A 16,286-nucleotide genomic window follows, 5' to 3' on the forward strand; every position below is an offset into this window, starting at 1 on the left:
TGTATAAGCCCTAAAATTTGCTACACAGTTTGCAGAGCTACAAACCCTTTAACACTGCCCAGGGCAAGAGGATGGGTATCCCTCCCCTCACACAGGCAAGCACAAGCTGTCGAACGTTTCTGCCAAGGACCTCTGCTCCTATATTCAGGCAGCAATCTGTACTACGCAAAATATTTTATTAAACCCCCCCATATATTAATACCTAAAATAGCGCTTTTCTGGAGTTAACATCTCTGGGGATATTAAAGCTGGCTGCCAGTATTATTGCAAAGCGTTATTGAGGTTGCGCTGGCGGGCAGCTCCCCACGCATGCCATTCTGATGGGAACCTCTGCACAGGGGGCAGGCTGCCAGGCCCCCTCCCTGCTGCTTGCACAGCCTTCCCCCCAGCATCGGCTCCTCCTGCCTGTGCAGCATTCCCCTCCTAGCACCATCTGAAATGGGAGCTCTCACCTGCAAGAAAAGGGGCTGTGGAGCTGAGCTGGGCAGAGAGCAAAGCCCCATTACATGCAGGAGGGGTGCGCTTCTGGCTAGGAGCCCTTAAAGCAAAGGTTTGGCTTTGGGTTTTGCTGTCTTAAAGGCAGCTATGCTACTTCCCCAAAGCTCCCTGGGAGAGGTGGGGGACTATATATAAATAGTGTTAATAACAACCCTACGTACCAGTACTTTGTCTTTTTTTTTTTTTTTGCTATAAAATCCAAATTTCAACTGTGAGAATCATCCTGACCATCCCACTACCCAATTATTCCCCCAGAAAATGCACTCCTGTCCTACTTGACCATCATCCTTCCTTGGCTTCCTGGATTCATGAAATCCATCACTTTAGAACCGCTCCTTCCCCCATGAATCCTTTAAAAATGCTGGAAGTCAGGATTTATTTGGAGAAGGCCCCAGTGAATCAATGGAGGTGACTTTAGTTGCCTTCCCTTCTGCCATTCAGCAGTTCAAAGAGGACCAGCACAAGAGGAGGAAAATATTAATGATGTGAAGGCACTTGCACCACAGGAGCAGCTCTATCTGCTCTCATTTTCTCTGCTGCCAATAAGAGTGTATTTTACCCACTATACCAATGTTTCCCTTTAAGGTAATTTTTCTCCCAAAGCTTCCAGACCTTCCGCTGGCACTTTCCAGAGCCCAGAAGTCGTAAATCTGGTGCTCCAGCAGTTGCTGATATATCAATAAGAGTCATTGGACAGCTGTACTTTCAAAAAATGTAACAGATTTATCCCTCTCCATCTCCAGCTGACTGAAAAAAGCTCATAAAAAAATATGCTGAGATAAAACTTGCAAGAAAAGCAGTATTCCCACAGGGAATGGATCGCTCATAGAGGGCCTGAACCTGCACAGCTGCTGCAAGAGCCCGTGATTCCTCCAACATGTGGTTCAACCTCCAAGACAGAGGTACCAGAGCCTTGTGGCACAGAGAGACACAGGGAATGGTGGAGGGCTGCCAGGCTGCAATTAACCTGTGCAGCAGAGAACATGGGGAGGCTGCGCTGAGGCCAAGGGGAAAGGCGCACCTTGACTGGGGTTGAGCTCTTATGTTAAACGTGTGTTTAGCACGGGCATGCCTGTGATGGGAAGAGCCAGCCGCGCTCACTCCTGCTGCCAAAGATACAGAAAAAGCACATGGGCATGCAGCAACAGCTCCAAACAGCTGCACATGCCCAGTGCAGCCAAGACATGCAGGGTGAGCAGGCTGAGGATGAGCCCCTGAGCACACAGCTCCCCTGCAGCACCTGTATCATCAGCCTTGGCAAACACAGCCTCCGGGGAGGCTGATAGCTCCCGGTCACTACGGGTGGAAGGATCAGAGATGAAGAGTTTATTACAACTCAAGTGTCTCACTGAGTGCAACTCCTATGCTAGATCATGCCCAGCACTGCCCACAGCCACAGGGACTTCTCCAAGCAGGAACAGGGGACTGGACCCAACTGCTCTTCCTTTCAGAAGGAGCACACATGCAGCTTTGGCACTGCCCAAACTTGTAGAGAAGTTGGATGACTCCCTCAGCAGCCTGCAAAGTACACTCCTCTCTGCTCCGTCAGTCAGGGATTTGACCTCCAGCACACAGATGCTGGACAAACGTGCTGCATGCCCGTACCCAGCCACTGCTCCTGTGCCTCTGACAGTGCTGAGCCCAGCACATCGCATTGCTTGGCAACAGGACTAGAGCACACTGCAATGGGAGAAACCACCAGAGGCGAGCAGAGCAGCAGGCAGCCCTCATGCCAAACAGTGCAATAGCTCGGGCATCACATTTCTTTTTTCCATGCAGATGCACTACATTTTTTTCTGCAGAACTCAAGAGTTTAGAAGAAGGAAAGCCCTGCTGCTTATTGCTTCCCACCCCCTGATGGCCCCATCCTGCCTGACACAGTGCAGAAACCCACCCACATTCCACCGCATGGAGCAGAGCTTGTTCCCCAGCATAAGAAATATTACTGCTATTCTCCCCATGACAATACATTTGTGCCTTAACTAATAGCAGGGTTCCCATGGCAACTGCTTGTTTATTACAAAAAAACTAAAGGCAACAGCAAATCCCAGTGTCAATGAGCACGAGAGAAATAATGGGTGTGTAAAAATAAAACTTCTTCCTGGTGGGTTGGATTTTTCTTCCAAGAGGCACGTTCCTGCAGTCCCTCAGTCCCACTGCCTTCCCACCCTCCTGCAGCAGGAGCAGCTGGTACCCAGGGCCTGGCACTGAACACTTCCTTTTGAGGGGGAAAAAGGGACACCTGAGGTTTGTCTCATCCCTGCTGAAAGGCAGCTCCTGGCATGGTGGATGTCAAAAGGACAACCACAGCTCCTCTCTCCCAGGCTCACGGGGGCTGTGCTGGGACATGGCTGCGTCCATGCTGGTCCCACTTCACTCGAATCCCTTAATAGCTGAGACAGCTCCTTCAGCACCTGGGGAGGTGAGTGGTGGGGTTAGACATGACTGGCCAAGATAATGGAAACCCCACCGAGAGCAGCCTGTCAGTCAGGCACGTTAAATGCCAGAGCTTGCTCCTGAGAACATCCTGCCAAACAAGCAACAAAACTTTACTCAGTGCCGAAAGGACATGTTCAGATGAGGGTGTACAAGGTGTGAGATAAAAAACGCTATCAGCCAGGCAGAGGTAAGGTAGGCTGCCTTGTCAGCCATGGCCTCAAAGCTCAGTCCAGGCCCAGGCCCAAATTCACACTGGCAGTATCACAGCTACATCATCTCCATCAGGGAAGGCAGCTGCCCTGTACCTTGCAGAGGTTTCAGATGACAAACAGCAAAAGTCTCAGCACTGGCAGGTGAAAAAGAGTTAAACAGAGGGGCAACATGTACAAGCTCACAGCTTCAGAGATGAATTACAGCCCACGGGCTCATTCAAAGCTGTCCATAGGACAGGCAGCCTAACAGAGAAGGGCAACAAGGTAAGAAAGCACCAGAAAATAAAACCATCAATCAATATTATCCAGCCAATAGAACAAGAGCCAGCTGAAAATCAAAGCACAGGGAGAAAGGCAGCTCAACACTCACTTCAAAGCTTACAAAAGGCCACTTTGCTGTCTTCCACCTGCTCCTTTGCTCCTCCTGCCAGTATTCAGGGGTAGGCCTTCTCCCAAACGGAGAAGGAAACTGGAGAGGAGGAGGCTCAGGGGAGATCTTATTGCTCTCTACAACTACCTGAAGGGAGGTTGTAGACAGGTGGGGGTAGGTCTCTTCTCCCTGATAACAACTGATAGGACAAGATAAAATGGCCTCAAGTTGCACCAGAAGAGGTTTAGATTGAATATTAAGAAAAATTTCTTCACTGAAAGGGTGGTCAAGCATTAGAACAGGCTGCCCAGGGAGGTGGTGGAATCACCATCCCTAGAAGTGTTTAAAAGACATGTAGATGCAGTGCTTAGTGGCATGGTTTAGTGATGGACTTGGCAGTTCTGGGTTAATGGTTGGACTTGATGATCCTAAAGGTCTTTTCCAACCTAAATGATTCTATGATTCTATGAAAACAAAACTAAAAAGCTGAACTAAAAAGCAGGCCAGTCTGGGCTCAACATCTTTAACTCATAATGCTATCTGTATCGCATGAAGAGAAAATATCTCATCATTCAAGTTCAATTGCTAAGACAACTCCTTCTAAGCATCTCCTGAAAGGAAGCACAACCATCTATTGTTGATCTAATTTGTCTTTAATTACAAAAGTTACAGTAGGGCTGAGAGTGCTTTTCTAGCTGGTGCCTGAAGAGAAGATTTGTAAACCCAAGCCTCCTGAGTCCTCTTTATTAAAAGGTTATTTCCCCCTGCACTACTGGTAAGATTTATCTTGATGTGGAAGAGTGTATGCTGCCATGATGCTGAAGAGGTCTTCTCCAATTGAGGGGATCTAATAGCAAAAGACAGAAGGCAAGAGAGGCCAGACAGTCCTGCTAACCCACACCAGAAAGAAATTAAAAGAAATCAAAGCAGACTGGCAGCAGCTTTAATTCTGTACCATCCATCCGCTGCTGTGCTAATAGCCCTGAGTGCTCAGCTTCTCAGTGCCAAGCTGCCGTTTCCCCACAGCTGGTTACAGGCACAGCACCGGAGTGGGTATATGAGCAGCGACAGGGTGGGCAGATGGAAGAATCAGGGGAAAGAAGTCCTACAAGGCAGCGCTGTGAATGGGATCTGACGCAGCAGTGATCCAAGACGCCACATGTGATACAACAGTCTACTTAAATCAAGGTCTACCTCAAAGAACAGGGATGCGAGTGCCGAAGCTAATAAATCGTCAGGCTTGTCAGTGCTTTGGCCCCATCCCTGCACAGAGCTAAGTTAATCAACAGCTTCTCTGGGACACGTTTGAAGACCAACTCAGCCTTGAGCTGATGCAAACATCAGCCCCCTCCCCAAAGCCTGGGGAAGGAGCTTCACCCTCTTCCAGCCTGACCTGTTCAGGGGGTCAGGCACAAAAGGACACAGCCAGCACGAGCTTGCTCCTGTCCACTGACCGTAAAAGAGTATCTCTCCCACTTGCTCCAGGCCCCCAGGAAGACCCCAGGGAGATGCTGGCAGTTTAATTTCTAACCCAGCTCAAAGCAACTTGAGATATCCACCCAAAGGTGCTCTGTAGAGCATCAGAAGCAAGCAGCCCCAAGAAGGGAGGGAATGAGATGAGCCTTTTGTCAGCCTCACCAGCACAATACTGTCCATCCGTGGCATCACCCTATGTAGTTCAGCAGGAGGAGCTCTTTGGGCTGTGACTGCAGACAGGTGTCTGCTTCACGGCTCATCCCTCCCTTGGCAGTCCCAGCAAAACAGTGGGGGCTGCAAGGAATGGAGGAAAGAAGGGTGGACTGAAGGACAGGGAGTCCAGGCAGGCTGGGGCTAGCCTGGGCCACCAATGTGCACTGAAGTAACAGTGAACCTGAAAAGCATACCACAGCATAAAAAAACCAAACACTGCCCACACAGTAAGCAAACCACATCTTATGCACTATCCCTCACCTCTGAGAGAGCCTCTCCTATTAACTGAATCCTGCTAGCGACAGCAGAAGGCAGGTCCTTCCCTCCACCTGCTTCCCGGGCACAAAACTGACAACAAACCTTTTCCCCTGGCCCAGGTGAAGGATCGGCTGGTCCCAACGCTCTCTGCCTCTGGCACAGCTGGCTCACTTTGCCAAGGCTGCGAGTGCAGCTCACTGGATTTGCTGCTGCTCTTCAAAGGCGTGATGTACTTGGGCAGCCCTTTGTAGAACCACGCACCAGACCTCTTCCAAACCTGTTAAGAGACAGACAACACCTTAAGCCTGGGTTTTTACAGCAAGAGAGCACAGCCAGCACCAGATGAGCTCCCCATCAAGCTCAGCCCAACCACTCCCTATGACCTACCCTGACCACACTCAAACACAGGGGGAGGGCAAGGCTTCCAAGTCCACAGAGCCCAATGGTTCCCTCTGCACGCTGCAACTACCAGAACATCCCAGATTCCTCCCACACCTTGTCAGCCCACTTTCACCTCAGTCCTTCTTCCACCACTACAAAAAAACATCACAAATTTGAATAAGTAGCAGGCATAGACTGAAGGAGGAGCAGAAGGTGATCATGCAAACCAAAGAGCTTCTTATGCTCTCTGGGTTGTCAAGACTAGATGTTTCTCTGATGCCATGTTTGAGTCAAACACGTGTTTCCAGGCTTACTACAAGGATATCAGGATGAAGTTCCCTGGCCTGCACTAAGCAACAGGCAGTTCAGATGCTGCAACTGTTGCTTTCCCATTGGGAATGCACAAAAAGAAAAGCTTCCCAGGGACACGTCATACATGCTCTGCTTAGAGTAAAACATGTCTTGCACTGGCTGGAGGGGCAGCAAGTCCTGGCAAATCTCTCCTCCTGGGCCAGGTCCCTTAACCTAGGTTGCTTCTGAAAGAGTCAAAGACCCATAGCAGCAGGGGGATGCAAGCGGCAACACCAGGACAGCAGAAACACTGCCTTGTGCCGTACTGAATGGCACAACCTTGGCATTCATTTCAGAGTAATTCAGGCCAAGGCAGATCATTTAACAAGTGTGCTTGAAAACCCCAGAACAAGAAGAACGACACTCAAATAACCTGAACCTGCAGCGGGAAATGGACTGCGAGCACTAAACTGTAATATCTCCTTTAAGAACGCCCTCTACTCTCCAATTTAGTTTTAATGCAGTTTATGATGAAGGAGCTCTATTAAGTATATTTAATATAAAGCCTGCTGTGAGCCAGAGGAAGGGAAAAGGATGGCAATTCAGACAAGGAGAAATGGCCTCTAAAAACCTAATTCTTCTGTGCCTTCCAGCAGCCTAATAATGAGCTAATGAGACAGTCAGGGCAAAAATAAGTTAATATAGTAAAAACATAATTTTCTATTTCATGCAGAGGGGTAGAAACCTTGCACTTCTGCTCAGAGTGAAGGAGATCATCAGTGTTTCTACTCCAAGTTCCCAGAGCATTTTGCATATAGTATCACCATGATGGCAATGGGTGCAAATGCAGATACCTCAGTTACAGCAAAACATTTGCAATCTGCATTTAGGGCTTAATCAAAGCAGAGGGCAGGGGCACTGGCACTCATGAGAAGTTCTTCTCATGCAGACACAAGAAGCAGGACACCACTGTCACCATCCCACTGATGGGACGAGATTGCTCAGCAGGTTGCCTGGTTCCTAGTCCAGAGCCATCAACGGAGAGCTAAAATACCTGCATTTGGAGTCTTGAAAGCCAAGTAAAGGCAATTTGAATTTAGAGGGGAACCTGGTAGTATGCTTTTTAAAAGAAGAGCACACAGTAGAAGAAAGCACAATATTGCCGTGATCCAGCATGCACATCAATTACTGCAAGTGTGCAAGAGAGGTGCTCGCATGCACCATAGCAGGATCTAGAAACCAGGAGGTGAGAGCATCCTGCAACTACACCAACATTTCCCTGCTAAGCAACAGCCCAGTGGGACAGCAAGTCTGCCATCCAAGCAAAAAGCTGGGAAGCCAATTCCCCAGAGAGAAGACTGCAAGTTCCTCTTCTGCAGAGGGGGCCTTGACAGGCAGGACACTTTACCAGCTCCTTCAACAGCACACAAATAGCCAAAACAGCAACCTAGCCAGTCAAGGCACAAGCTGACACAGTTCCTTCTGTCCCCTCTGCTAGCATGTAGGGACTGCACAGCACTTGGTACAGCTTGTACAACAGCACACACCCGTGCAGCACAGAGACCCTGGAGCAATGTGCTCTGCTATCCCCACAAAATCAAGAATAGGGAAATGCAATACATTTTTTAAACCTGGGACAGACATCTCTACATGGAGCTTACCCCACTGCAACTCAACTCAACATACACCATGCAGGAACTGCAGACTGTGCAAGCCCTGGACTCCCTTGTCTCAGAAAGGCAGGAGGCCTTGGGAGCAGCTGCACGTGCAGGACAGAGGGCAGAACAAGGACCGCTGCAGCCACGGGGTTTGCACCCCTATCAGTGCCATGGCTTGAGGAAGGCAGGTTGTCCATTGCCTGCTGCACACTGGGTAGCTGGGGCACAAGCAGCTTCGCCACACAAACTGCCAGAAGCAGCTTCTTATAGCCCTTATCTGAACAGACCTTGCAACATCTGTAATTTAATTTGAAGCACTGAAGAGACCTATTATCTTCAGGCGAACTACAATTTAGACACACCATAAAACCAATCAGACACAGCAAGGACTGCTGTAAGAAAAGACTGGTCACCCCCAGGTTTCTCACTACGCCAAAGCAAGTCCAGTTATAGAAGGAGTTAATGATATAATACACCCAGCTCTGATGTAGTAACAGTAGTATAAAATTGATTATATGCATATATATTCACTTTCAATTGGTGCTTCTAATAAGAGTTTAGACTCATTACAGTAGTACTGAAATTGTTTTGAGATCAGCTCTAAAATAGCTGCAGCAAGATGCTCTCCCCTTTATTAATTTAGTACCTCTGCTCCCCCCAGGTTAGCAGCATGCCCCATCTGAAACAATTGCGGTTCACTTTCTGTTCTGCACATGGGCACACAGGTTAGTTTTAGCATCCATGCATCAAAACAAATCGATGCTGCTGACTGCTATTGATGGCAGTTCATTGATCGCCAAGAGTCGCCTGACAGCAGAATTCTTGCTTGATTTTAAATTAATAAATCTATAACAGTGCTTCAAGAATAAAACTCCTGTTTATCAGCAAGAACTTGCTCTTTCCAGGGAGAGAATTTTGGTCCCACCAGTCCTGTTGACACATAAGGTGAAATCTGGCCCCCACAGCAGCCCAAGTTTGGGTGAAGCTGGAATAGCTTCCGCAAGAGGGAAAGCCAGCCCCTTCCAGTCTCACGCAACAACCCAATTTTACGTAACATTGATTGTGCTTCAGTGCTTGATGCTTGACAGAGAGGACTAAAGATCTGTATCTGCATTATCTCAGATCAGGACATGGTGGCCCAGCAGGTGGCTCAGGACAGAGCAGCCACACCATCGTTCACCAGCAGTGACTGTCCCGGCTCACTGTGCTCAAAATGGCCCAGCCAAACACAATCAAAATCCACACGAAATACTGACTGCCTTCAGGACCCTGTCCTTCTGCCTCCCCTGACACCTAAACTACCCTAAAGCTAAGGGGGCAGGACACAGGGGAGAAGAGCTACTTTAGTAACATACTCCCTTTTTTTATTACTTCAAACCAATTTAATGGCCATGGCAAGTCCAGAGAGCTCAATACTTTTTATAACCCTGATAATATTCCTATTAAATTTGCACCAAGCCGTCATTGCAGTTACAGGATGAGCCAGTCAGAAGTAGATGCGTATTTTTATCTAGCACATTCAAGTGCAGTCTGTAAATGGGACCTAATGGAGAATCACTGGGCCCTGGTGAAAAGCATGTTACTGCTTAACTTCTCTGTCCTCCTTCTCTGAACATACAAGTGCTAAAACAAGCTCCTAAACAGAGAAAACATTAGGACTTGCTGATGAAGGGACAGGATCACAGCTGAAGGAATCGTAACAAACAAATGCAGTCCCCCCCGAGTTTGCTTCACCAAACCACAAGTCCCCTAAACAGAGATGCTTAGAAAGGATCTTTGCTGCAAAACCACATTTTGCTCTACCACCTACTGCTTGCCACTCAGTAGCTGTTCTCATTCTGCAGCCCCCTTCCTTCGCAGCAGCCCAGGCTGGGCAAGAGGAAAACAGCTACCTTTAGCTTCTCATGCTGACACCAGCATTATTCACGCAACTTCCCAGCAGCCCAGGGGAGCAGGTTCTTGTGGGATACGATGCTTAACAAAAGGCACCTGCAAATGCAACCACCCCAGGAGGACTTCATTGCCTTTGCCCTCACGCAGCACATGCCCACATGCTCACTTTGTCCCAGCTCTCCACCATGGTTCTGGCACGCTGCAAACCACTGGCAGGGAGAAAGAGCAAACGCTCTTCAGCTTTGTTATTTGCATTCATCTGCTTTTCCATAACACAGAGATTTCCAATTACATTATTTACAGCAATCTGTTGTCAACTCCCACATTCAGCACTTGAGGATGAAGAAAATTAAAAGGCAGTGAAATTGCTATTCGTAGCTTTGTTTCCGGAATAGCAAAATCTATCACACCTCTGACCCCAACGTTTCTCAAGCTGCAATGGCTGCCAGCCTTCAATGATTTATCATTCCACTCTCAATCAGGCCTCTTTTTTTCCTTGTGGGTCTATTCTAGAGGACACTATTTTGAGTCTAACCACTTGCTACCACCCCCAAAATAATATGGCAGGCTATTGATGAGTTCTTTGAATTGCAAACAGGTGCACATCACTTCAATTCAATCCAGAGTCACCCAAAATAAACACTCCATCAGTACGGTATTTTGCCAAGAAATCATCATGCCAGGCAGGAATAACCCTGGCCTATGGTGGTTTATGATGTTCAAAACGGTATGAGTGTACATCTGAAAAGGGAAGCCCTGGGGGCAAAAGGGGAGGACACAATTCCATTCCTCCAGCACAGTAATCTTCCTCTGCATGGTTTATTGCGATAAACCAAGAAATGCAGCCAGCCATGAAAATGCCGTTTAGCGAAGGAGAAGAAATTAATGGTAAAGTGAAGCAGAGGGGGCAAATTAAAACTTTAACAGGTCCCTGATAGCTGACACTCTCTTTCATATTCAATGGGGTTTAAAAAAAGCTGTCTCCCCCCACCCTACTTAAACTGTTTTCATTATCACTACAATTTTGGATGTGTCAATTCAAATGTAAATGTGCATGAATGCTTCCAAGAGGATTTTAATTACGATGATAGCATCGCTAATTACAGATTAAAAAAAAAATATGTAATGTGGCAGTTCAGGAAGGTGCTTTGCAGAACCTGGTGGTATCACTCAAAACAAGGCTATGCAGAGAGTTAAACTAGGCAGGGATTTGACAAAACACAGCAGGTCCCATTTCCCTTTCAAGCCAGGAGGCGACAGGGGGACTTCAGCTACACTCGACTAATTCAACATGGGCATTGCTGCCCAAGCTATCAAAGCTCACGTGCTCTGCCAGAGGCCTGGCAGCAGGGAATCATTCCAGCTGTATACATGCCCACCACAGCTCCTCCCAGGCAAGTTTTGCTCCTCTGACAGCTGCTGCAATAAGCCCATTTTGCTGGAGGACTTGCTCCCTTTCTGCACTGTTATTTCTGTGGGTGCATCAGTGCATCACTGCTTCACGGCCACGTTAGCAAACAGGCTCACTGCAAACCTGTGCCAATGTCTGCTGCAGTAGACATCAGCACCCTGATCATGCCACGGGATTTCATACACATGCAGAAATAGGACTGCCCCAAGGAGGATCAGCCCTCCACATTCACTCTCCATAAAGGCAATGCAAGACACAAAGCCAAGAAAGGCAACGCAGCACATGGAAGAGGGCAGAAGGAAGGGATATTCTTGCCCTCCAAAGTGTATGAAAGCTTGACCGAATTTGCTTCAACGCTTGCTTGCAGGAACAATAAACATGATCCACACTTGGTTTAATTCCACTGCCCTCAGAAGACATTGCAAAGAAAAACATCCACAAAATCCTTGAAGAACAGAAACAGGGTTTCAGATGCCTTGGCAAACAGCTAGGACAAGTGGTACTTCCAACAAGCCAGTTCTGGCCTGAAGCAGGTGAGGTCTATCTTATTGCAGGATGAAGAGATGCACTTATGATGTAGGGGTCCTTGGGGATGTCCTCTTTGCCAGTAGGAACATCCAGGCTCTGTCAGGTCCCAGCCGTGTTATAACACAGTACGTTCCTCCCAGCACCTCTCTGGCACCTTGGAGACCCTCACTCTGCCTGTACACATCATGCTTGGCAGCTTGAGTGCTGCCAAACACTCTGTTTTGCTTCTGGATGACTGGGACACAAGCAGCAGGCAGAATCCATTAATCACCTCCACTCTCCAGAAATAAGACAGTGTCAGAGCAACTTGTTCCTCATTGCTATGCAGCACAGCCTTCCCAGTGGAGGTTTTCAAGGAAACAGAAAGCAGCAAAGAACATTTCTGAATAGCTGAGGCCAGGATTCCCAAAGGGGTCTATGGACACCAAGCATTCGACTCCAACTGAAAAACTGGTGTAAATGATAGCTTGTTACTTTGGTCTTCATTTTCACCCAGGCATACTGATGATTTAATTGTAACTGAAGCCAGCACAGATTCTGCCCACAGAGCAAAAGGGAGAGACAACTACATGTCACTACATTTATGCTACTTTAAATCAAGCCTATAGGGATAAATAATGACAAGGAAGATAGAGGGATGAAAGCTTTAGCATGTATGAATAAAGCTGCACACTGTAGCTGTTAGCTAGTATATAGGAATGTCCAACCACACTATCCTGGCTGGAGATCCTGGTGAGCCACAAGACTCACGTGCTCACTCAGCACGTGGCAGAGGCTAAAGGGGACAATTACAGTCCTAGGCTCCTGTTCCAGCCAGATGACACTTATTAACTCTAGCCAATATCACTTAGTCCATCCAGGTTTCCAAATGACCTCCCTTTCTCCCTTCAGTGCCTGACAGTCTCTCACTAACAGAGTTGAGAGCTTCATAAATATCACGCCCAAATAGCTTGAGCGGTGGCTCAGAAAATCAGATGGCATTCAACGCACTGATGTGGAGGGAATCACCCAGCTTGGAAACACCTGCTGGGGGGCAGCACTCTGGACCAACATCAAACAACTCGCCCACTAGAGCTGGCCAAGTTTAGGGGCCCAACAACTTGGAAGGTGTTGCCAGAGCTCTGTGGCCTGGGACAAGCCTACTTTAAGCATGTGTTTCATTGGCATGGACTAAAGGAGAACCTTGCTCAGTCACACTGAACAGTGAGAAGGGAAGAGAAGGGTGATACTGACTTGTTACTGCATTGCACAACTCAAAGTGCTTCAGTGCATTCCTGAAGCTCCCTGCCTGGATCCCAGGAAATAAAAGGGGGCTGATACCTACTCACCATGCAGGGAATTCAGAGGTTAGACAGAAATGAGAATATCTGATCCCAAAGAGCAGACATCCATCTGCACTCATTGACAGCAAATATAACCTTCAGCAAGGAACATGGCCAAATGGGTTTGGTCCAGAGCAGATGGCAAGACAAGACAGATCCAGATCACAGAGACAGTAACAAGGAACTAGTTGTGAACACAAGCCCTTAAAAGAAACCTGGCAATTTAGTGCATGCCCTGTAATATCACAACAGCTGAACCAGCTTCAAGCATTGCACTATACCAATCATCAGCCTGAGGCCTAAGAGTCTCATCTCTTTCTCACACACTTAGGGAAGACATGATCAAAGCCGCTTTCCAGGCATTTATTCTGATATTGCCTCAACTTCCTTGCCCTAGCTGACATGGCTCAAAGCTTCTGCTAACTCTTAATGCTTCCCTGCCTTCCCCCAAAAAAGCTGAGCATGTGGGAAGACAGACTGGCTGCATGTCCACGCTATGACCCTTCCAGCCTTCTGGTCAGGGTACCAGCACCACTGCAAACAAGAAAGGACACAGGCTTGAACTGACCTTGAAGAGAATCAAAACAAAAATGAGGCTTAGGGTTGGGAGGTAACATAAGGCTATTTTTTAGTTAGTCTAAGAAGGAAAGTTCCATCCATTTTCATTAGGGAAGCACTTTGGCCGTATCTCAGGTTTCACAGAGAGAGAGAACTCTGAAGGTTACCGTACCCTCATATACTGGCCACACGTAACACTTACTGGACAGGTTAATATTCTTCTCTGTCCAGTGACCACAGTTCCTCTTTATAAGCAGCAGGAAAAAAACCCTTACAATTATACAGTATGAGATGAGGGGGAAAAATACCGAAGAAATAAAGTAAATTTTAGTCCCACACCCGTCTCCCTGCAGAACACAGAAAATACCTTGACCTGCCTCACTCTCCATTTTGGTACCTCCATCTGGAATTCAAAACATCTGGATGATTCAGCGTATCACTTTACTAGCAATATCCAAGGAGCTGTAATGCTCTCTTCCAGCCCTATCCACACCCACACTGCTGCTCAAATATTAAAAGACCAGCAGCATCCATGTACACCTCATCTTACCTGAACATGAACTTTGCAAGTGCTCCCACACAAATAACCCCCTCCTACGTAAAATCTAAGCAATGCTAAGTTTCCACAACTAACATAAAAAAAATTCAGCATCTCAAAAGCCTGCACAAATGTTCTCACTACACTTCAAAAACTGATTTAGCAGAGCACCCAGGTTTCACAGTTGGTTGCAGTGGTCAGAAATAGCTGCACTGGATTGATGTTCAAGGACCACAAGCAAAAGCCCAAAATAAATTGATGGGAACAAGAGAAAATCCTTCTGTAATCACAGAATAAATTCATTGACTTCACTGTGGAGCAGTGAGCCCGGATGTTGGTGGATGCTAGCTGGCAGACAAGAACTAAGGCAGGCCATCACTTTTTGCAGTGTAAAGTCAAGGATGAAGGACATAAAAATTTAGAGACCTGCATTAGAAGTCTTACACACTGGCAAGTTATAGGATTTTGCAGGCAGGGAGGAAAACAGACTTAAAAGCTGCAATCCTAGTTATTTTTAGAGGGACAAATATTGCAGCTATGCTCTAGATCCCTCCAGCTGTATTAAAGAACCAATGTTAGCCAGGTTTATTTGCCAAAGAGCTAGGAGGGAAGGAGCACAGTAGCTGAAGGTACCAGTCTCTTTATGACCATAGCTAGAGAAATGCCACAAAGCCATAGAGGTTGCAAGGGCTTTTGTGGTTTTTTTTCCCTCCGCCCCCTCATAAACCAAAGTTGCCACTGCTGTGTGTATTCATTGAGCCTGCCTGGCTTCTAGCCAAGCCTCCCAAACCTCACCCCCAGGCTCCCCTCCAAGTGCTCAGGCACAGAGAAAAGCCCACCCACACTCAGCACAGGCTTGGGGCAGGTAGATGCATGCTGCTGAGCCCCATCTCTCCATAGTTGTATTTTACCTCTCTCTGTTCACTGCAGATCTTGCACAGCCAAAGAGGACGTTTCTGGGCTCCAAAGGTTTCTATTCCACACTTGGTGCAAACTTTCTGAAACAAGGAGAGAGAAAAAAAAAGGAAAGAAAAAAATAGATGGCATTAGCAACTCCTCACAGCCATACAGCCCTTGGAAAAGAGAAGGTTGAGAAGCATCTGTCCCAACAGTTCTATTTTGCTTTCCTTAAAAACCTAAACATGGCACAATTTTCTTATTTATCCTGGAGGACCACTGATCACAGGAAGCTGCTGCAGGCCTATACGGACATGAGACAAAGACAGATCTACAACACATCCTTGACTCCAGGGCAAGAAGAGAACCAGACAGGGCAATCAAACCCCAAAACCAACAGGCATATTTCCAGAGCGTTTTTTTTTATTCCTCTAAATCCTAAAACCCAATCACTGTGCCATGGAAAGCAGCTGTAGCCAAGTACAAAACAAGCATGAGTTTGTGCAAGACTGGAAATCCTCTCCTCCTTTCCCTCACATACATAGTCTTAAACCCCATGGCCTCCCCTCCATTTCAGCATGCACTCACAGCTATTGATTTGTGGCTCCTTAGGCAGCAGGCACAACCATGCCTACATGCACGTTTCCGGAGCAGAATACTTGATAGCACCGCACAGCCTCTATTGCTGCACAAGGGAACTTTCATGTCTCCGCTGGCATTACAAGCCATTTACAACCTGAATCACCTAATATTATATAATGAAGCTGATGTATATCAGGCTTGGCTTACAGCTTGAATGAGAAATTGCATGAATTCTTTGATCCTCACAGAGCAAAAGCTACTCACAAGAGGGCCCTGGAGAGCAAAACCTTGCTTAGAGAGACATGTGAATTTAATCTCCCCAGATAAGGTTTTACATATCCCCCTAACCAGGCTGCTCCTCCTCTGAGCCAGGAGGTCTGTGTCCAGGAATGAAGGTCTGTGGTTCACTTAGCCCTCAGTGCCCATGGCTGGAAGGGGAGGAGAGCAGCAGAACAATGGTACCTGAGGCAATGGTTTCATTGCATGAATAAACACACCCAACTACTTTGGTTAGTGCTGTCCAGAGGCAGGTCTGTCCCTGACTCATGCTGCACAGAAAGCAGGAGGCGGCATCAGCAGCCCCAAAGAGGCTGGTACTCCTCTCCATCTATCTGTTCCTGTCCTCACCCTCATCCTCCCAGAGAAATAAGGAACAACCTATTGGGTCTGGTACATCAGTACTCAACATGGTGCTACCCAAGCGAAGGGGAACTGCAGATGCAGTTAGCAGATACCACCTGAACTACCCCAAATTCTCCCTC

General features: G+C 47.4%; 1 protein-coding gene across 1 annotated transcript in view; it reads right to left on the reverse strand.

Moving 5' to 3' along the window:
* RPH3AL (rabphilin 3A like (without C2 domains)) overlaps positions 1-16,286 on the reverse strand; it is a 44,156-nt gene that overhangs the window by 13,279 nt on the left and 14,591 nt on the right. The window contains exons 5-6 of the mRNA XM_037372138.1: positions 14,958-15,044; positions 5,569-5,743 (exon numbers count right to left, since the gene is read on the reverse strand). Of these exons, the coding sequence (XP_037228035.1) occupies positions 5,569-5,743; positions 14,958-15,044 (262 nt within the window). The remainder of the gene's footprint in view (positions 1-5,568; positions 5,744-14,957; positions 15,045-16,286) is intronic.

Source organism: Falco rusticolus, chromosome 1 (genome assembly GCF_015220075.1).
Source record: "Falco rusticolus isolate bFalRus1 chromosome 1, bFalRus1.pri, whole genome shotgun sequence".
In the NCBI taxonomy this organism is placed as follows: domain Eukaryota; kingdom Metazoa; phylum Chordata; class Aves; order Falconiformes; family Falconidae; genus Falco; species Falco rusticolus.